Genomic DNA, 19,694 nt, shown 5'->3' with positions numbered 1-19,694 from the left:
GCTTTCAGCGCTGCGTCTGATGTCCAAAACACGTCTAATGTGATTTATTATTCTTGAAAATGATTTTATTGATAACATTGACTGTGCCCTTTATTAACACAAGCTATCAGGCTATTATGCTTAATTATATTATGCTTCTCATTATGATACAATATAGGTATGATCACAAAAACATAGTAATTAAACAATTGTTTAATTATTGTTTATTTAAATTAAATAAGCATTCCGGCGGCTTTGTCCACTTTATCTAAAACTTTATAAATAAATTATACAATAAAAGCTTCTTCGCGAACCTCTTGAACGTCTGTATAAAAAAAATATCGCATCAAAATCTTTCGCGTAGTTTTTATTTTTTTTTAATATTTATAGGCAAGGTAGGCAAGGGAAAGACACACAGCGAGAAGTGAGTTTTTAAGGATTGATTAACTTGTGATTAACTTCTATGAATACATTCACAGAATACATTCATCTATAAGCATTCATCACCACCTTTATTTTTTGTGCACCCGTTTATTCCTGGTATAATCCAATGTCTACTTTGTCATAAATTATTACCTAATTTATTTCATGCATTTGCTTATTTTTATAAATGCTGTAATCTTGTTAAATTTTTAAATGCTGTATTTTCTATTATTAGAGTTTATAATCGCAATGAAAAAAAAAAAAAAACAAATCTGCAGTTTAATAGGTACCTATACTTATTCCATAGTTATCTGTAAGAAACGAGTAGAAATCATTTTTGACAGTTGACACTGACAAAAAAGAAAGTTTGAAAATAAATTATTGGAGGGAAATTAATTTGATTAAAATTAATAAAAGTTTTGTAGTAAATAAATTCAAATAGGTACATATTTATCTCATTTTAATTATAACTAAGAAGTTAGTGTATGCAGTCAAATCTACTGCAGGATGGCTGCTTTGCAAAATTTACAAGACTTCATTAAAAGTCAAAGCAATTCTACTAAGTTTGTAAATTGTTCAGACGTACCATCTATTTGTAAATCTGAACCTTGCATGTTAGGAGTTGATGAAGCAGGGAGAGGTCCAGTCTTAGGTGAGTTTTCACAGATCCTTCTGTCATTATTATTACTCTTTTTAAAATCAAAACTCGATTACGACTAATTATCATGAAGATGGGTAGCCTCAGTTTATATAATGGACAAATTAAAGCTTACTTAATCCATACTAATATTATAAATGCGAAAGTAACTCTGTCTGTCTGTCTGTTACTCAATCACGCCTTAACTACTGAACCAATTTGCATGAAATTTGGTATAGAGATATTTTGATACCCGAGAAAGGCCATAGGATAGGTTTTATCCCGGAAATCCTACGGGAACGGGTTTTTCTTTGAAAACGCGGGCGAAGCCGCGGGCGGAAAGCTAGTAATAATTAATTTATTTAAACTTTACAGGTCCAATGGTATATGGAATAGCCTATTGTCCAACAAACCAAACGGAAATTTTGAAGTCACTAGGATGTGCAGATTCTAAAGCTCTCACCGAAGAAAAAAGAGATGAAATCCTCGTAAAGATGCTGACGGAAGAAGATTCTATGCAAAATGTTGGATGGGCTGCAGAAATAATATCACCAAATTATATTTCTAATTCAATGTATAGAAGAGCAAAACATTCACTGAATGAGGTATATTTCACTAACCATGTTACAAAATATTTAGTATCTATAATTGGATAGTGATCCCAGCTAGCCAGTACTAGTTTGATTATCAACAAGCAACTTCAAACATATTGATAACAATAAATTTTATTCAGCTTATTAAAACAAATACTTTTAGGGCCGATCTTTCATTGCTTGGATAAAACTTATCCGTCCAATAAAGTATTACACAATAATATTAAAATGTCACGAAAACTGTTGAATACGGGCAATTAGAATATGTTTTTAAAATGGTAGTTTTATACATTATTCGACGAATAAGTTTTATCCAAGCATTGAAAAATCGGCCCTTAAAAAATCCTTTTAAATTTTTATATTACAAAATAATTATAACATGTCATGCATACTCGTAAGACTTGCTGATGATATATTAGAGTTTATTCTTTAAATTTTCAGGTGTCAATGAACTCAGCAATTGGTTTAATAAAAAAGGTTATAGAATTAGGTGCTAATATTGCTGAAATATATGTGGATACTGTGGGTCCACCTGAGAAGTATCAAGCTAAGCTGATTGAAATATTCCCAGGAATTAAAATAACTGTAAGTTAAAATTATACTTACTTAGATCTGTAGTTTAGTTCATGTGAGATCTTGATACAAAAAATGGCAATGATGTTAGTAAGCTAAATATATTTATTAGTTTATGAGTGGAAAATTAAAAAAAAAAAATGTTGTGTGGTTTTATGAAACCACGGTAAAAGTGAAACTGTTCGAACGGTTCCGAACACTGCTTTGTGTAGCGCATGTCGCGTGACGGTCGGCTGCCGAGTAGGTATACCTACTCGGCAGCCGCGATATACGCGACATGCGCTACACAGACCAAAAAGTTTGAGATGATGTAATAAAAGTTTCACTTTAAAACAGAAAATGCCTATGTGCCATTTGTTATAATATTAGTGTACAATCTAGTAGCGGACAATGTAAAAAATGAAATTTTATTATTTTATGTGAATGTTTAGAGAAAGTGTGTTGGAAGGATTTTATTCTATGCAAATTTTTTTATAATGTTTGACAGAATTTTTTTCCATTTTCACTATATTTTTTTTTAATTATTGTATCTTGTTATTCTCTGTCTGGTACATATATGTACAATAAAGTATAAAATAAATAAATAAATAAAGTATATTTTATCATTGTAGACGAATTCATAAGTCCCAAATCAAATACAATATAATTTAAAATATCAATTTTGTAACAGGTGGCCAAAAAAGCTGATTCTCTATATCCCATTGTATCAGCGGCGAGTATAGTGGCCAAAGTGACAAGAGATCATGCACTGAAAGTCTGGCAGTTTCATGAAGGCATAGATTTGGACTACAAACAATTTGGCAGCGGATATCCTGGAGGTATGTAAATTTATCTATAAAACATGTTCCTATATGATTAACTAGCTTTCCGCCCGCGGCTTCGCCCTCGCAGTCAAAGAAAAACCCGCATAGTTCCCGTTCCTGTGGAATTTCCGGGATTGCGTCATTTTCCCGGGATAAAAAGTAGCCTATGTTCTTTCTCAGGTATCATAATATCTCCATACCAAATTTCATGAAAATTGGTTCAGTAGTTTAGGAGTGATTGAGTAACACACAGACAGACAGAGTTACTTTCGCATTTATAATCTTAATATCTTAATTCTTAATATCTTTCTTAATACTATTATAAAGGCGAAAGTTTGTAAGGATGTATGGATGTATGGATGTATGGATGTATGGATGTATGGATGTTTGTTACTCTTTCACGTAAAAACTACTGAACCGATTACAATGAAATTTAGCACACATATAGAGGGCACCTTGGATTAACACATAGGATAGGTTTTATCCCGGAAATCCCACGGGAACGGGAACTATGCGGGTTTTCCTTTGAAAACGCGGGCGAAGCCGCGGGCGGAAATCTAGTATTATATATATTATGGATTACAAAAATAATAAATATGATACACACAAATACTTCATTGGAAACACTTCAAGATAATATAATATTATGTATGTGGTGGGTACAAGTGTACAATAGAAAAACGGTCACAAAACACAGTACATATTGGGTGTGGCATAATGAATGGAATATGCAAATTGAAGATATATCATATCATATTATATTAGACTAGCGACCCGCCCCGGCTTCGCACGGGTGCAATGCTGATACTAAATACACTACAGAAAAATTGTGAACGTTGTATATAAAAACATAGCGGCCCGCTCCGGCTTCGCACGGGTATAAAATAGATAGCCGGGCGCGCGGCCGGCCGGTAGCGCTGCAAACGCTACGTCCCGCAATTTTTAAATCTGTTATATCTTCGAAAATATTCACTTAAATCATACGGTGTAAAGGGCCATATAGATCTATATTAAATGAACAATGTATTCAAGGTATTTAATTGGTTAAGGATTAATGCTGTATTGGTTAAAATCGTATCGAAAATTAGCCATTATTTGTCGTAAAAAGTAAATGACAAAAAACAGTTATTGTGGGTTATCCATAAGAGATAGACATATACCATCGCGGACTTTTCTATAGACCTTTTCAATATGTATAATACTTAGTACATTATTTTGATAAAACTCGTAGGGTTCAGCCTGCGTTTGCAATGTAAGCGGAAAAAATGTAAATTTTTACGACATCACATTAGAAACCTCAAAAATAACAGTACTTCTCCACTATTTAATGGATGTTATTATACATATAAACCTTCCTCTTGAATCACTCTATCTATTAAAAAAAACCGCATCAAAATCCGTTGCGTAGTTTCAAAGATTTAAGCGTACAAAGGGACATAGGGACATAGGGACAGGGAAAGCGACTTTGTTTTATACTATGTAGTGAAGTCCCTCGGTTTTCGAGATATTCGATTTTCTTAGAAAATTCTATAAAATTACACCCTTTGCAACTCTTTCTGGTGCTGTGACTTCAAATGAAGGAATATATTCAATCTCTTTTTGCATAGTATTGCTGGATAAATGAACTATCGAATATTAAACATTAAACAATAATTTTAAGGACCTTTAATTTCGACCATCAGGCAATTCTAGTTTTAATGAATTTAGAATTTAGATTATATTATCTGTGCAGCGCGGTTTCACCCGCGGACGAACCCCCGGGTAAGATCAGATATTTCTATAGCTCACGTGTTATACTGATGTAAAACCAATACATAAGTATTACTAAGAGTAACAAACGAACGTACATACATTCATCCTAACAAACTTTTGCATTTATAATGGAGTAGGATACAAATACAATAATGACAAAGTTGTTTTTTGAAGTGAAACTTCTTTATGCACCTTGAGAGTAAAATTTTAAATGTCGCGTCATTGCAATACCATCAAGTCATGGAGTAAGGCGACAATTTTGGTATCTTTGAATCTTGTCAAAGAAGTTTCACTTCTGACACGTGTGCTTGGCATACACGCTATTTTTTTTGTCAGAAAGAGTAACAATTATTCATCTATCCATTAGCACTCATATTTATAATACATATTAGAATATGTTGGCATTTTTTACTTAAAAATAAACACAAAGAGTTAATTGTTATAGATCCACTGACGAAAAAGTTTATTCGCGAGCAGATAGATAGAGTATTCGGGTACCCTCTATTAGTGAGGTTTAGTTGGTCAACAGCAGAACTGATGTTACAAGAAAAGGCAGCTATATGCACATTTGAAGAAATCGATGAACCAAATACAAACAAGAAATCGCCTAGAACTAAACCAATCAATACATTCTTCGCGAAAGTGGAAAATGGTGACGTGAAACGCAGGAAAAAACATAAATTTTTCGAAGAGAGATTTTTGAGCATGGATAACGCGTTTGAATAGGTATGTTCATGAGTTTAATTGATTTATTGTTGTTAATATTTTATTTTGACTACTGATGTAAGATCTTTTAAAATCGTATTGAATGTTCAAGCATTTGACTGTGGATTGCATCCATAAAAAACGTAATGAAATGTAATTTATCTTTATTTGAAATAAACAAAACAATTATATATTGAGTTTCTCTAATAAACATTTTCCGAACCGTTAAGATAAATAAATAATTTTAATTGTATATGCCGGAGCATAATTATTATAATAAATAATTGATTTCGATAAATATTTTTTACATCAGCCATTCAGTTTTGACCTATTCAAATTCCTTCATCCTTCACCTTGTCGGTTTCTACGACTTGTATCAATTCGTTATATTGGTCATTAAATTATACATTTCAATGTGTATATGTTACGATGCCCAAGATCTATGCTCAACTGCATGCCAATATTATAGAAAATCATGATTTAAGAAACAATGTAAAAACGTTGTAAGGACTCAGCAATGATGACTCGTGATTTCAAATGACAATGTAAGTGAAAATGCATTTAAATAGTAGAAATCGACGGATTTGAAATGCATTAATGCCACAGTCGTATTATTTTCCATAAAGGGTGGAGGCATAAATTTATCACCTTGGCCTGCCTCCAGAAAAAATGTTTCGACTTTTTGCATTCTTTCGCGAGTGCAAAATAAAACTCGATAAGAATATTAATAAATAAGCTTTGAAATCTCTACTTTATACCTTACACTAAATCTTACGTAACTTCACTTTTTACTCAAAATTGCAATCGTTTTTAATGCAGCTCAGGTTTCCCTGATCTTGTCAAATGAAGGCGTAACGAACGCGCTAGAACATTTATCTTTCTAGATAGCGTACAGAATATATTAGCCATAGAAAGAGCCTTATTATGAGATCTTCAAAAAGTCGCCAGCTTATGCAAGGTTACTATAACATGACCTGGCAACTTTCTCGTCTATTACGGTCTATTATGGGTATCTTTATTTGTCGAAAGGGGCGGCTTATCCAAGAAAGGTGAGGACCCGGGGCGGACGCGTGCCCGCGGACCGCATTAGCATGCGTGCGACAACGCTTGCACCTACTTACCATGAGCAATGCGGAACGCTCTCGGGGTCACTTGGAGAATTTAATTGTGTCCCATTATCATATTTAGGTTCTTTACGGTAAGTCAAAAGTGAAAACTGAATGGGACCCAAAGTTATTTGTCATTCGTTTGTTGCGATCGATGGCGACAACTTCGTCCGAACGGTAGCTCGCTATTCACAAAATGGCATTGTTTCGGTGTTGTATAGTTTTAACTGTTTGCGCGTGCGTCTCCGCAATAGTCGGGCCCGCCGCTAATGCGACGAGGAGTGATTCGAAAACCGATACATATCTCGACGCGTATTCGAAATCTCGTATCGAAGCTGAAAAAGCGAAGCAAGGTGTCGTCATAATAACGGCTAAAGACGGAGAGAAGAAGATTTCGAACCGCGACGATAGCTTTTCAGGCTACGATTATACGCCGTCATATTCGAGCAGTGACAGTTTCAGTTCATCGGGCCCCTCAAACAATTATCTGCCGTCTTCAAGCTATGGAGGATCGCCTGTGAAATTTGAATCGGATATAACGTACAATTCGCCACCAAATTCATATGGACCTCCGTCATCGAGCTACGGTCCGCCCTCAGGCAGCTATGGCCCTCCTACAGCATCCTACGGCCCTCCGTCGCCGGCTTACGGACCACCGATCCACAAGCCGTTACCCGTCTACGGACCTCCGAGACCATCTTATGGCGTACCTTACACGGCCCCGGGATTGGGCTTTTTCGATAAATTATCGTTGAAATTGGATATCTTAACTATTGCAAAATTAATGCTGAAATTCCTTATTTTCAAGAAGATAGTGACTATGATCGCCGTCGTCTGTATGTTGTTAGTGATCCCGAAACTGATTTCGTTCAAGAAAGACAAAGGTGGCGACGATAACAATGATGAAGATGATCGCCAATTCGGACATAAAAGTTGTAAGTTTATTAACACTCAGTAAGCGTTAGGTTTTTATTGGTGTAATAATGAATCATCGATGTTATCTATTTTAATGTATTTTCAGTATTAGAGTTGACGTCAGCACAGCAACTGTTGGAGAGGGCTATGTATGTGTACGGAAGGCAACAGCCGTCGTGCGGCCTCACGTGCCGCGTGAGAAGGGTTCTAGATGACATATACGAATTTGAACCTTATTTCAGGTACGGTTGGATCTAATTTCAGAAGAAAATAAACACCCACCTTGTTATGGAAGTAATCTATAAACAAATCATTATACTTTAAACAAATAATTCAATATTAGATGAGAGCGCAACAATCTCAATGCGCGAAATTATTTAGTCCAATATGAAACGAAATGCATTGTGCAATACTTAGTAATGAATGTCTTTTTCTTTCCAGGGTAAATAACGAAGGTGTAAGCACGGATTCCTAAGAAAAGAACAGAATAAGTTGTCGTGCCATTATAATTACGTTAAATTATTGTAAATTATTTATTTATTCTAATATTTAATAGTTTATTAAGAGTTAAGTAAATATTCAATTGTACACTGAGTTTTATTTTGATTCACATGAAGTACTCGCATATAAAAGTTTGTTAATAATCTTTTCAATGTTAACTGACTGCCTCATTTCGTACGTTGATTCCCTTGAACGGATATTTTTGAAGTCCTAATAAATAATAATCATCTCAATTTCCCTGACCATTATGTGGGTTATGATTTGCACGTCAATTTCATTATTTTTACCGTAAGTGCCAATTCCTTTTAATTTAATATTTCCATGTGTATGACACGTTTTTGTTTCACGTTGTACTAAAAACATTTACCCTTTAATTGGTACAGAAATCCCATAAATTAACGTAACTACATATTTTGAGGTTTGATTTACCTACTAGAAAAAAGTATTTTGTGTGTGTTTAAACAATTTATTTTAAAGTGCCTATTTCTATATGTGCACTAAAAATTTATGTAAAGCCGCAACTAGTTAAATATTATAATTAAAATTTATTTTTAAATTGTTGCACATAATTTAGCATAAGTATATTATATATTCTTGAAAGAAATTAACGTGTGAAAAATTGTTTTACGCTTTTTAGTGAGCTTTTGTAGCCTTTTCGCGATTTTTTTATTATATTTTTTTAGTAAGTATCTATTAATTACCTCGATTATATTTTATTGCAATTCCAATCAATTAAAAATATAATGTGTGCAATTCTTCCTGCATGCTAATTATAATGATATCCAGGTGTGTAATAATAGCGATTAGAGTTAACATTGCCGTTAATTGTAGGATGTAAATTCAATATGTACCTAGTACTCATAGTTGAATCGTGTTTTTGTTAAGTGGATGTATGTATTTAAAAATAGAGTTTCTGTTAAAAGTCTATAATTAATATATAAAATCAAATAGATTCCATTTTAATTAGAATTTCGAGAAATTTTGGGTCAAATACACACATCAGTACAACCAAACAATACAAATAACCTTCCCAATTTGGTTTATTGTTTGGAAGTGGGGCATCAAGAGTAAGTGCAGCGATTATGACTAATCACTTAGTTACAAATTAAAAAGTTATTACTTTAACGGCCAATAAATTGCCCATCAACCAGCTGAAAACATGTACGGAATAAAATTAAAAATGATTTCACTGTTAGTTTCACTTGTTTTGGAGAAATTGAACTTTCCCCGTATCGGAATTGGGATCAAAGACCGAGGGCTTAAACAATGCTACACATGATACCGTATGGCACATAGAAAGAATACTAATGAACACATTTCATTTGCTTCCTTACTTGAGGTAGAGAATGATCGACAGATTTGTTTTCTATTGCTCACGTGTGTGGAATTAGTTTACAGGGGCATTGTGTTAGGTTAATTATGTGTTAATATTATTGAAAGAAAAAGTTGAATAATTAATGGCATGAAAATTAACATTCATGTTAATGATGTAGCTATTGTTTTACCTTTTTAGGTGGCAGTTTTAGCGGTTTGTTTCACACGATATTTGGAAGCCTACTTCTGTATCAGTCATGTTGATAGTAGCTGAACATATTTTTCATATAATATGATGAATATTAATAAAAGGAATTTGAAAAGATCATGTTGTCGGCCGTATGATAGACAACATTTAGATTCAAATTCAAATGATTTATTGTTAATACCTACCCTATACCTACATTATTTCAAGCGTCGTAAAAATATAATTTTAATTAGAAAGGTCTAGTATACCTAAAAAGTCTAGTATACCGAAGCTCGAAAAATATGAAACTAAAAGAACAGGCCTTTCTGTTTTTAATTTTCCAACAACATAATAAAAACCTGCGTTTTTCCAGGAATAATGGCTAGAAATATTTATATATTTATCCTTATTTCAATTAAGTCCGTCGCCGCTGTGGAACACTGTATCTGTCTTACGTTGCCCGAGGTCATTTAAGCCAATTTAGACAATTGAGGAAGTGTGCACCCCATATCGTATTGGGCACAAAATTTTAAAATATTTTTAACTGTACAGTTAAATATTTCGAAAATTACTTGCCTATAAATTACTTTCTACCTGCTATTTATTCGGACGTCGCGTCGGTGGACATTGCTATCTAGCTCTATCTAAGTAGGTGCTTTTACATGTGTGAAAATAACTTCAGATATTTATATCAAGATAACCTTGTTTCTATTAGTAAAATATGAAACTACCAACCTTGATGTGTCAATAGCTTCTATTGATGGAAGTGGTTCCTCGTCAAATCTCGACCTAATTTACTCTATAAATAAATAGTTTCGTAAATGATCTGAGCGGCATACAAGAAAGCTAATGGCTGGTCAGAATTCTAACTGTTCGGACGTAGGAAATACTCAATGGAAAATGTTTCACAATACGTAACCAACTAACGGATGAAGGGTTTGGTTTGAAGTTGACTGCAGCTATTCTTCAGAATGTACTCAATCAAATAGTCGCAGTTTTATATCGGGTATCAGAATCCATTAATGGAATAATAGTACTCTATGTAGGTATATGGTACACGTCCTGTTTCAATCTGGAATTAATATATTTTTCAGTTGATTTTTTATATGTTTGTGATTCAGGAAGAAGAACATCCTACTTCTGAGAGAATTCGTTTGCTATATATGAATTGTTTTCAAGATTACTGACTTCGATACATTAAGGAAAATAAAGAAACAGGAGCATATTTGCAAAGAGATATTATCTGCAGGTAACCAAATTTCCTGAAATAAAGTCTGATCTCCTATTAGTATTTAGTATAGTAGTAATATTGCTATACCGATATATACTTAGCAATAAAATTAAGGAAGTTTATTTATTATTAAAATTCAATGGTAATCGCGCATAAAATAGCTAATAAAAGTATAGGACCGTTTCAACATTACATAGTTGTTAGTAGGACAGTCAGCGTCACGACAAGCGACAATGAACTTGGCGGAAACCATTGTCACGCCCGCACAAACGCACAACGCCCCTCAAATACACATACTATTAGGTGCTATTAGTGACAAGTGCATCGGTGCACATTTTAACAGAGGTCAAACAACAGTCACTCTGTACAATATTAATCTGGTGAAATAGTAGTTGTGGTTTCATATCTGCTATCTATTATAGCTTGGGTTCGGTCGTTAAACATCTAATTAGGTATTTCAACAACAATTAAAAATCTAATTTGATTTGGAAGGATAGCGCTTTCGAAAAATTAAGTGTTCTACTCACTTGTAAATGGGATGAGGTGAATTTATGTGTGATTTGAAATTCTAGGCTAAAGGCTATTACACAATTTCATAGATAACAGTAGTACCGTATTGAAATAAATGCTTATTATATTATGTATGCGTGACTCGCTCTAAATATTTTATAATAATAAATTAGTAATGATATTTATATTAAACTGATTGCTGAATCGTAAATTATATTTAATGATTATGATTAAGGTTCCATAAAAATCAATCGTTTGATTTACCGTTTTCTTGGTTTGATAGGATAGATTGACAATAAAGCCATACTATGAATATGTTGGATTTAATACTGTTTAACAATTTATTAAAAAAAAGTTAGATTGGTGGAATAGAAGTTACAGTGACGTTTTATCGTGTAGGTACGGTAAAAATAAAAAAACTAATTTGCAAGTAAAAAATATAACGTCATAGAAGCACGAAACAATCAGATATTACGTTATTTTAAATTACGTTTTGAATTTCTTTTAACTACCAATAATAATTAAAGTATCGACAAATTAACTTTTAAGGAATATTTGAGTCTACGTTTCTGAATTTTCAGAAAAGTACGCTTGCTACTTTCTTTCGATTCGATATCTACGTAACAACCGATTTGTAAAACTGTGTAAGATGCACGCGAAGTGGAAAAGGAAGAAAAATTTAGGTGTAATTATTATTTTTGATCGCGTACGCGCAGGCGAAACCACTCGACGCCCAATCTCTGCGGCTGATCATCGTTTGGAGTGTAACGATATCCGACGCCGGGATCGCATTATTTAACAATAGTATTATAATTTTTGTGTAAACTGGGTGCTCTATTTACTCCATTGTAGTGCTAGGCTGGGCTCGTATGAGTCAAGTGTAGGAGCAGTGGTCTGGAACGCGTCGTTCACTGTGGAATCTGCACGTGGGCCAGCCACACGCGTGGAGTGTGCCTGGCGGAATACGCAAGGGTGTCTTCGCAGTCTCTATACGGAAACTAGCGATGACTGTGATTAGTGAACCAGTCTTACAGTTGTGTGCGGTGACAGCTTAACTTGTTCGCGTAGAAATGTTCGCCCATATAAAAAGTGAGTATTTACATAATTTTCTTATATTTTTAATACAGGTATAAGTCAATTTACAAAAGCTTGGAACTGAGTTTGGTGTGTGCATGATAAAGTTCTCATTTCTTTGTTACGAAATAAGTGCAGGCGCGGTTATACCTACATATTTATTAATAACTACTAAGAGTTTCTATACTATGTTTACAAAAATATAAAACAGTATTGGCAACATCATAGCTATTTTAAATCCACCTAAGTGCTTTCTGTCAGCTTTCTGAAGATATACAGGGCACAGGCTATCCTCAAATCGCGTTACATATCTCAATATATAGAGCTAATTACCTTCACGAATTGCGGTCAAATTTATCCAGTTTAAAAAAGGAGAACCGTTAAAAGTGCATCATTCACTTACACAAGAAAAGACATTGTTTAGATTAGATTTCCGAAACATGTAGACCTACATGTTCAACCGAGCGTCTCTACAAAATTACGTAACTTTATCATAGAAACCCATGGTTTTCTATATATTATTAATTATATCTTCTTTCTTTATTAGTGTGTAAGTATTACGTAGGTAGGTATATACAAAAACAAATGATACCATTATATCGCGAACGAAAAATATACAGAGTGATCACACACTAATAAAATAGCATTTAACAACTATTATTTATAAAGTAGCTTTCTTCCTAGGTACCTACCTATATAGTATTTATAAAAACACACTAACTTATACATGCAATAATGTAAGAGTCACCCTGTCATGCATTTAGCTTATTAATTAGGTAGGTACCTGTTATATTTATTTCAAACTCACAGCGAGAGTATGATGACGTATTATATTTCACAATACGGTTCTATTATCTCCTCTCCGATATGTTCTTATCAAATGTTATCGATCAAGGCATCCCAGATTGCAGTATACGTTAACAAGCTGTTGACTGTTGTGTATAAATTTAAGTGCTTCTAGAAATTTATATAAACATCGCACTATTATGTTAGGCCACTTAACATTGACCACTTGTGGTTGTGTTAAATGAAGATAGGTAAATTAAATTCTTTACCATATATTAAAATATTGAAAATGTTATTATGTAGTTGGTACGTAATGTGAAATTTAAATGAATGAAATTGTCGGGGGTAAATAGGCTTGCGTTGAAAATCGCAGCCAATCGTAAACAATTTTACATAGAGCTCCAATTGTACATTTGACATCAAGTTTAATATTTTAACTAGATACAATATTGAATAGTAAGGCATTGACACCGGAGGATGTAGGTGGTAGGTTAACATTTTGGGAAGGGCATTCGAGGCTTCGTGGATAGAAATCGCAATAAATACATCCTCTAATGGTTAAGAATCGTGCGTATTACACAAACGGAAGCGTATTTTTCTATTCATAAAATAGTTACTAAGATAAACGCCGGATCTCATAAAATGTGATGATATGGATTGAGATTCTGGTCGTCATTTCGAGGTGAAAGTGTAAATTGCAATAAGTAACGATTTATGAATTTGATGTGTTTACAGAGAAATAAATATATATTTTTAATCGTTACTATGATACATTTTTAGTTCGGTGTATAAAAAAAACTTTAACAAACAAAAATCAATACCTACTTTATTTCTTATCTATATAGTGTTTTCGAATATTCATCTACTCAGAATTCGTTAAAAAAAAATATGGTAAACTACAATCCTTATCATTTGAAGACATATAAGCCGCGTTGACAAAGGGGCCTCTGTTAACTAACGCCGTGATTAGTCATTCAAAAAGGACATTAATTAAATTAACTTTGTAGTTGATAACTAGCCATTTGAAGTCATTACAGTTTTTACATTTATTTACTCAAGTTTATTTTCATTCGTTTCAGTGTCCCGATTATATGCTGTTGAACAATTCAAGGAGTTCTTAAACTCATAAATAATATAGAATATTAGCTGCGAATCATAGAAATAAATAAATCAGCCACAATGCCCGAGTTCGGAACAGTAACTCGAGCGCTGGAATTGCAGCGATTGATCGAAGACAAAGTGTCAGAATGGCGAGAGAGGTCAGCCCGGGTCGCGGGCATAAGCGTGGCCGAGTCTTATCAGCAACCACTCAACTTCAAACGACACACTAACAGACGCAAAAACAGCGCTGAAGTTAATAGAATTATCGCAAAGTACTCTAAAGCCAAAAGGACAAACGAAAGACATCCAATACTGCAGACGTGTCCTGAAGAGCCACCCGTCCGACCTGCCAGGCAGAAGAAACTGCGATCCAAGTTTTCCAAAAGTGAAGATAATCTTGCCAGAATTGGTGTCATGGACCATCCTCCTGACCCCATACCGACAGTTAAATCTCAATTTAATATATCAAAATATAACACAAAAAGTTGCGAGGATATAACGGCTTTTGTAGATATCAGTCGAACAATGAAGAGTAAGAATTTTGAAGAAAAGAGCATACTAAATACAAAACCAACCCCAGTTACGAGGCCAAAACTTCATAGTATTAGTGAAGATATTTTGGACATATCCGATTTTGGTGATAGTGGTGTTGAAATAAGATATAGGACGAATTTTGCGACCTCTACCCCGTTATCGAACAGGAAAACGTGTCCTGCGGGTGATTCAGTGTCAGTGATTGATTTCGAAAAGTGTTCAAATTACAGTGTTAGTGATTTAAAGAAAGGCAATTCAGAACCCGACATTGCAAGTACTAGTTCTGTGAGTTCGGACAAAACTTTAGATGCAAGAAAACGTTGGAAAATTTTAAAACCTCTAAAGCCACCGTTTCGGAAAAGTACGTTCGAATGTTTACTTCGATGGCGTGGAAAGAAGTCTTCGCCAAACCAAACAAAGTAAGTGAGCTATTTTTCTTGTTTACAAATTGATTCGATCCAGAGCATAATATATCTTTGCGGTTGTCAGTTGCATAGATACGGTATAATCTTACGTACTAGGAAAGTAGTTAATAGGTCCGGTAAGTTTCCAGTTGAGATTAATTGCCTTACTATGCACCCGTACATCTGTTGTGAAGGACGCATTCCTTAATACTTACTAACTAAACACGGCAAAATTATGCAATTTCCTGCAAGCGTTTATTACCTACAAAATGATGTCTTTATGAAGTACAATTATGCGATAGTATAAAACATTTAGAATTATAGAATACGTGGAATTATAAATATACTATACCTACCATAAATATTTTCTAACAATATTAATAATAATAGAGTTATTAGCGAATAAAAAGTGTTAATTGAAGAAACGTATCTGGAAAGAAATGTCTTTGTTTATGGTTTATTGACCTTACGGGACGGTCTACGGTCTCCCATACATCTAATGGAATATAACGGACTGTAGAGAACATAAAATATTGTTTCAAAATATTTTTTAACTACTAAGTAATAATACATAATATGCCTGTGCTAAAATCATTAACACAGCATAATATTATGTAGATCGATCATCGAAATAGTATCTATGCTCGCAGGGTTCGAGTATGAGTGTGGATTTAATCAAGTAGTGCATTCGCGATTTACTAGATGGCGCTTACAACGAAAAAATATTTAATATTATTGAAATATAATATATTACATATATTGATAGTTCATGAAAATTGATATTACTGAGTACATTTTTATGTTGTATTTGTATATTTACCTTCCTTTATAATTTTGGAAATATTATTGTTGGATTCTGTTTGACTTTTTTCTAATTTACACGGGAGAATAATAAGGAGCCTGATGTTTTTATGTAATTTTTCCCTAATAGAAATAAAAATAATGTAACTATTGTACACACCTACGTAATTTATTTTATTCTTTTATTATAGGTATACCAAATTTTTTGTTCGACGTTCGCATACTCTCGAAACGTTGACAGGAATCGCCCTAACATTGCCCAAACTTAGTTAGGGCACAGATTAAGTTACTCTCTATTGGAGTTTTGTAAGTGAAGCCATATTGACGTATTCTTCCTTGTGGGTTATTTATCAGAATCATCTATATTTTAAAACCTGTTCATACGAGAAACCATGACTAAGTCTAATTCAATTTTTAATAATTAAAAAGGAGGGAAATTACTGCGTGGGTTATTTAAATATACCGTATACGTAAAGTTGGTAAATATTAATCGATTTAACTCTTCCATTGTTCTAAGGTTAAGGAAATCCTACTACGATTAAAATTTATGTACAATTCTTTTGCACATAAACACCTATTGGTACGGGAGCTATTAACGTTTTAAAAAAAGTCATTTTAGTATAGTTGGGTTTTTGATATACTGTTTCTCTTGCTATTTCGGTTAGAGTCCGCGCTGTCTGGCTGGCGGTAGTGGTTGCGTTTATTAGTGCGCACAGGAAAATATCCGTAATTTAAAGTCATTTATTAACGCGTAATTTTTAATCTTTTGTCTTTAGATAGATCCATCAGACATAAATTTGTTATTGCAAGACGTTTTTTTCGTTGTTAAATAGGTGCCATACGCAATTTTTTATTTCAAAAGCATTAAAATGTCATCGAAATAAGTGAAATTACATCAACATGATTCCACTTAAAAGGTAAGTAATAACTTTATTACTTATATTATATTATCCTTTTTTAATACTTATATTGAATAATTAGTAAACTAATATTTTTAATAGATGGTTTCATATTTATTACACTTTTGGGTATAAATATGAATTTGATGATATTTGGTTTTTATCAAGTTGACATTAACGTCCTATTTGAGATTCGTTGGGAAAAGGAGGCACCATGGTAGATTGTTGCTAAAAAATTGTAAATAGTAAAATGAATATTATACATAGTATATCCTTCACGGGGACTCATGTTGATGGAATTTCACTTATTTCGATGACATCTTAATGATTTTGAAATAAAAAATTGCGTCTGGCACCTATTTAACAACGAAAAAAACGTCTTGCAATAAAAAAATTATGTCTCATGGATCTATCTAAAGGCAAAAGATTAAAAATTACGCGTTAAAAAATGACTTTAAATTAAGGATATTTTACTGTGCAGATAAGATGCGCCCTAATAAACGCAACCACTGCGACCAGCCAGACAGCCCGGACTCTAACCGAAATAGCAAGAGGAACAGTATATCAAAGAACCAACTATACTAAAATGCTCTCTTGTCAACGTTGGTAGCTCCTATACGATATGTAAGTAATCATAGAGAATCACAAACACAATTTTTTATTCGAAAAACGTTTTCTATTTTTAAAAGCGGTTAAAATGCAACCAATCACTATCTTGTCATAAAAATACTATATCTATACTAGGAAGTCATTCCTTGTTAGCCAAATGCGATATTTCAGTTTGTAGTAAGTACAACTTTGTGGCGCCAAGAAACTTAAAACGTTCAATGAAATCACTGGCTTATAAACTGCAAATTTGTATAAGTAGTAAAAGTCATAATAGCTGATATTAAGATGATTTATTTGTTGTTAAAACAGTTGTTTTATAGTACCTGATTAGATATAATCATATATAAGAGATTTTTATTGCTATCTGGTCTAGTCACAGTCAGTGTATTCTTAGATCTGGAGCGAATTATAATTAATTACATACGAACTTGCTTAGCAATTTGTTCTACCCGTTATACGAGGAAATAATGTTAAATAACACAAAGTTGAAATCCCTGTTGTAATACCGGATAAAACGTGTAGGTACGTACATGGCTATTGAAATAAAAAAAAAAATAAAAAATATGTATTTGGTTATTGCAAGAACTTTATTTACTTTTTGCAACAATATTTATACATAACACAAACAATGAATAAACGTTGACACAGTTGGCACTGTACAATCGTTGTATACAATACAAACAAAATTAATGATATAAAACTTTTTCCTAATTTAAAATTACGATAACGGTTTTAATTGATTGGCTGTTTTCAAGACCTATAAGATCATAAGAATATGTTTATCTATCGAAATCTCTATTCTAAGAATGAGATAAAATTATATAAATCCCAGAGGGAGTATTTGTCGTTTTCTATCTTACGTCATTGTGCGTCTAGATTCAAGATCAATTTCAGCGCATTGCAGACGACTGTCGTGTATGCCTTCAACACTATCGAGAGGATAAGGTTTTGTTGGGATGACGTAAGAGAAAAAAAATTGGCAAAAAGTAAATATTTGTAACAACAGGAATGAAAAAACTATCGCATGGTGTACATTTTCTGGAATTAAAAAAATCCATTACTTCAAAAATAGGTATATTATGACTTAATTTTTTTTTAATTTTTCTGATAACTGGTGTGGCAATACCTGTCAGAAAATTTCAGCTTGACGTCGACTTCTGGGACACCCTGTATAGTAGATATTTTCTAAGAAACAAACGAAACTTGCTTCGAAATCAATTTCATTATGACAGTTGGTAAACGAATATTGTTTTTCTGAGCCAATGAAGGGTTTTCCCCTTCAAGCCACAACAATCTTAGTCAAATCACAAGAAGGGAATATTCTCTGTGACCTCATTTGGTGTCTGCAGACTGCACTAACGCTATAGACACTAAAAAATTATCTCATATTTTTTTTCTACCAAAATTCGCCTTGGGTGGGTACTGGGTAGGTACTAGACGTCTTGAGTGACCTAGCGTGTAACTAAGGCTTTAGTTATTTATTCTATCAGTAAATATATATAGTTAAAGAAAATAATGACGTTATTTAAGATGGCAGTCGTGTATATGAAGATTACACACAATATGTTGGCTATTAGCATCACAATAAGTCATACCAATCTTGTAATTTGTATTGTGGGCATCCAACATAAATGGCCGACCTACTCAATGCAGTAGCAATGAATCACCAAGGATTTGTAAATACTCTGAACTCTGAAATAACGTACTAGATTTTTATAGATAGATCACAGCAAGACAAAAAAATGTTTTTACTTAACTAAAACACAGCCAGAGGATAGCCTCCTTTATCTAGTTTACGAATTCTGCATTTATTTTATACGAATTATGATTTGTTGTAAGGTCTCTTATATATTCTAGTAACATTTCTTTAAATTTAGAAAATAAAAAGTAGCATAGGTTTGGTTTGTTTTCCATAACATTGTCTTTTCCTTAGGTAATGTACCTATGATTCTGAGTCAAATCTACCTATGTAAATAGGTACATGAATTAATGTTCGTTTGACTATATCATGATAAATAATTACAATGTATAAGTCAAGTCATTAGGCCTGGAAAAACAATAAATTAGTTTAAAATGTATGGAGACCAAATTGTAGAGCATTGTTGAAATTTGTATGGACGGAGAGCTGTTGCAAAAAACGAGAATTTGAACTAGAGCTTTCCTTGTAATTGTTCAAGCTACGTCCAAAATTCAGCTTGCTTGGTTCCCATGCATTTTTAAATATGAACATTTCAAAATAAGGACTACTACATTTTGT

The 19,694-nt window shown here is 33.2% G+C and overlaps 3 protein-coding genes across 5 annotated transcripts in view; all 3 read left to right on the top strand.

Annotated features, from left to right (window-relative positions):
- Positions 1-751: 751 nt before the first annotated feature.
- Positions 752-5,656, top strand: LOC149482847 (ribonuclease H2 subunit A). Its single transcript, XM_089703644.1, has 5 exons — positions 752-1,054; positions 1,415-1,644; positions 2,074-2,217; positions 2,876-3,023; positions 5,206-5,656. Exons 1-5 carry the CDS (start codon positions 910-912, stop codon positions 5,484-5,486), a joined length of 948 nt encoding a protein of 315 aa, XP_089559770.1. The 5' UTR covers positions 752-909; the 3' UTR covers positions 5,487-5,656.
- Positions 5,657-6,504: 848 nt separating this feature from the next.
- Positions 6,505-8,074, top strand: LOC149482846 (uncharacterized). The gene is made up of 3 exons (XM_089703645.1): positions 6,505-7,506; positions 7,593-7,728; positions 7,928-8,074. The coding sequence occupies exons 1-3, from the start codon at positions 6,768-6,770 to the stop codon at positions 7,959-7,961; spliced, it is 909 nt and encodes a 302-aa protein (XP_089559771.1). The 5' UTR covers positions 6,505-6,767; the 3' UTR covers positions 7,962-8,074.
- Positions 8,075-12,128: 4,054 nt separating this feature from the next.
- stac (C2 and C2B_Munc13-like domain-containing protein staccato) overlaps positions 12,129-19,694 on the top strand; it is a 54,206-nt gene continuing 46,640 nt past the window's right edge. For all 3 annotated transcript variants that reach the window (XM_089703637.1, XM_089703636.1, XM_089703635.1), the window contains exons 1-2: positions 12,129-12,318; positions 14,169-15,143. In XM_089703637.1, the coding sequence (XP_089559763.1) occupies positions 14,269-15,143 (875 nt within the window). In that variant the 5' untranslated portion in view covers positions 12,129-12,318; positions 14,169-14,268. The remainder of the gene's footprint in view (positions 12,319-14,168; positions 15,144-19,694) is intronic.

Source organism: Colias philodice, chromosome 14, assembly GCF_061535455.1.
Source record: "Colias philodice isolate Cphi_HAF_F1 chromosome 14, ilColPhil1 Martin Lab GWU primary, whole genome shotgun sequence".
Lineage (NCBI taxonomy): Eukaryota > Metazoa > Arthropoda > Insecta > Lepidoptera > Pieridae > Colias > Colias philodice.
The sequence above is the reverse complement of the archived record's forward strand: the minus strand, read 5'-3'. Positions and strand labels throughout refer to the sequence as shown.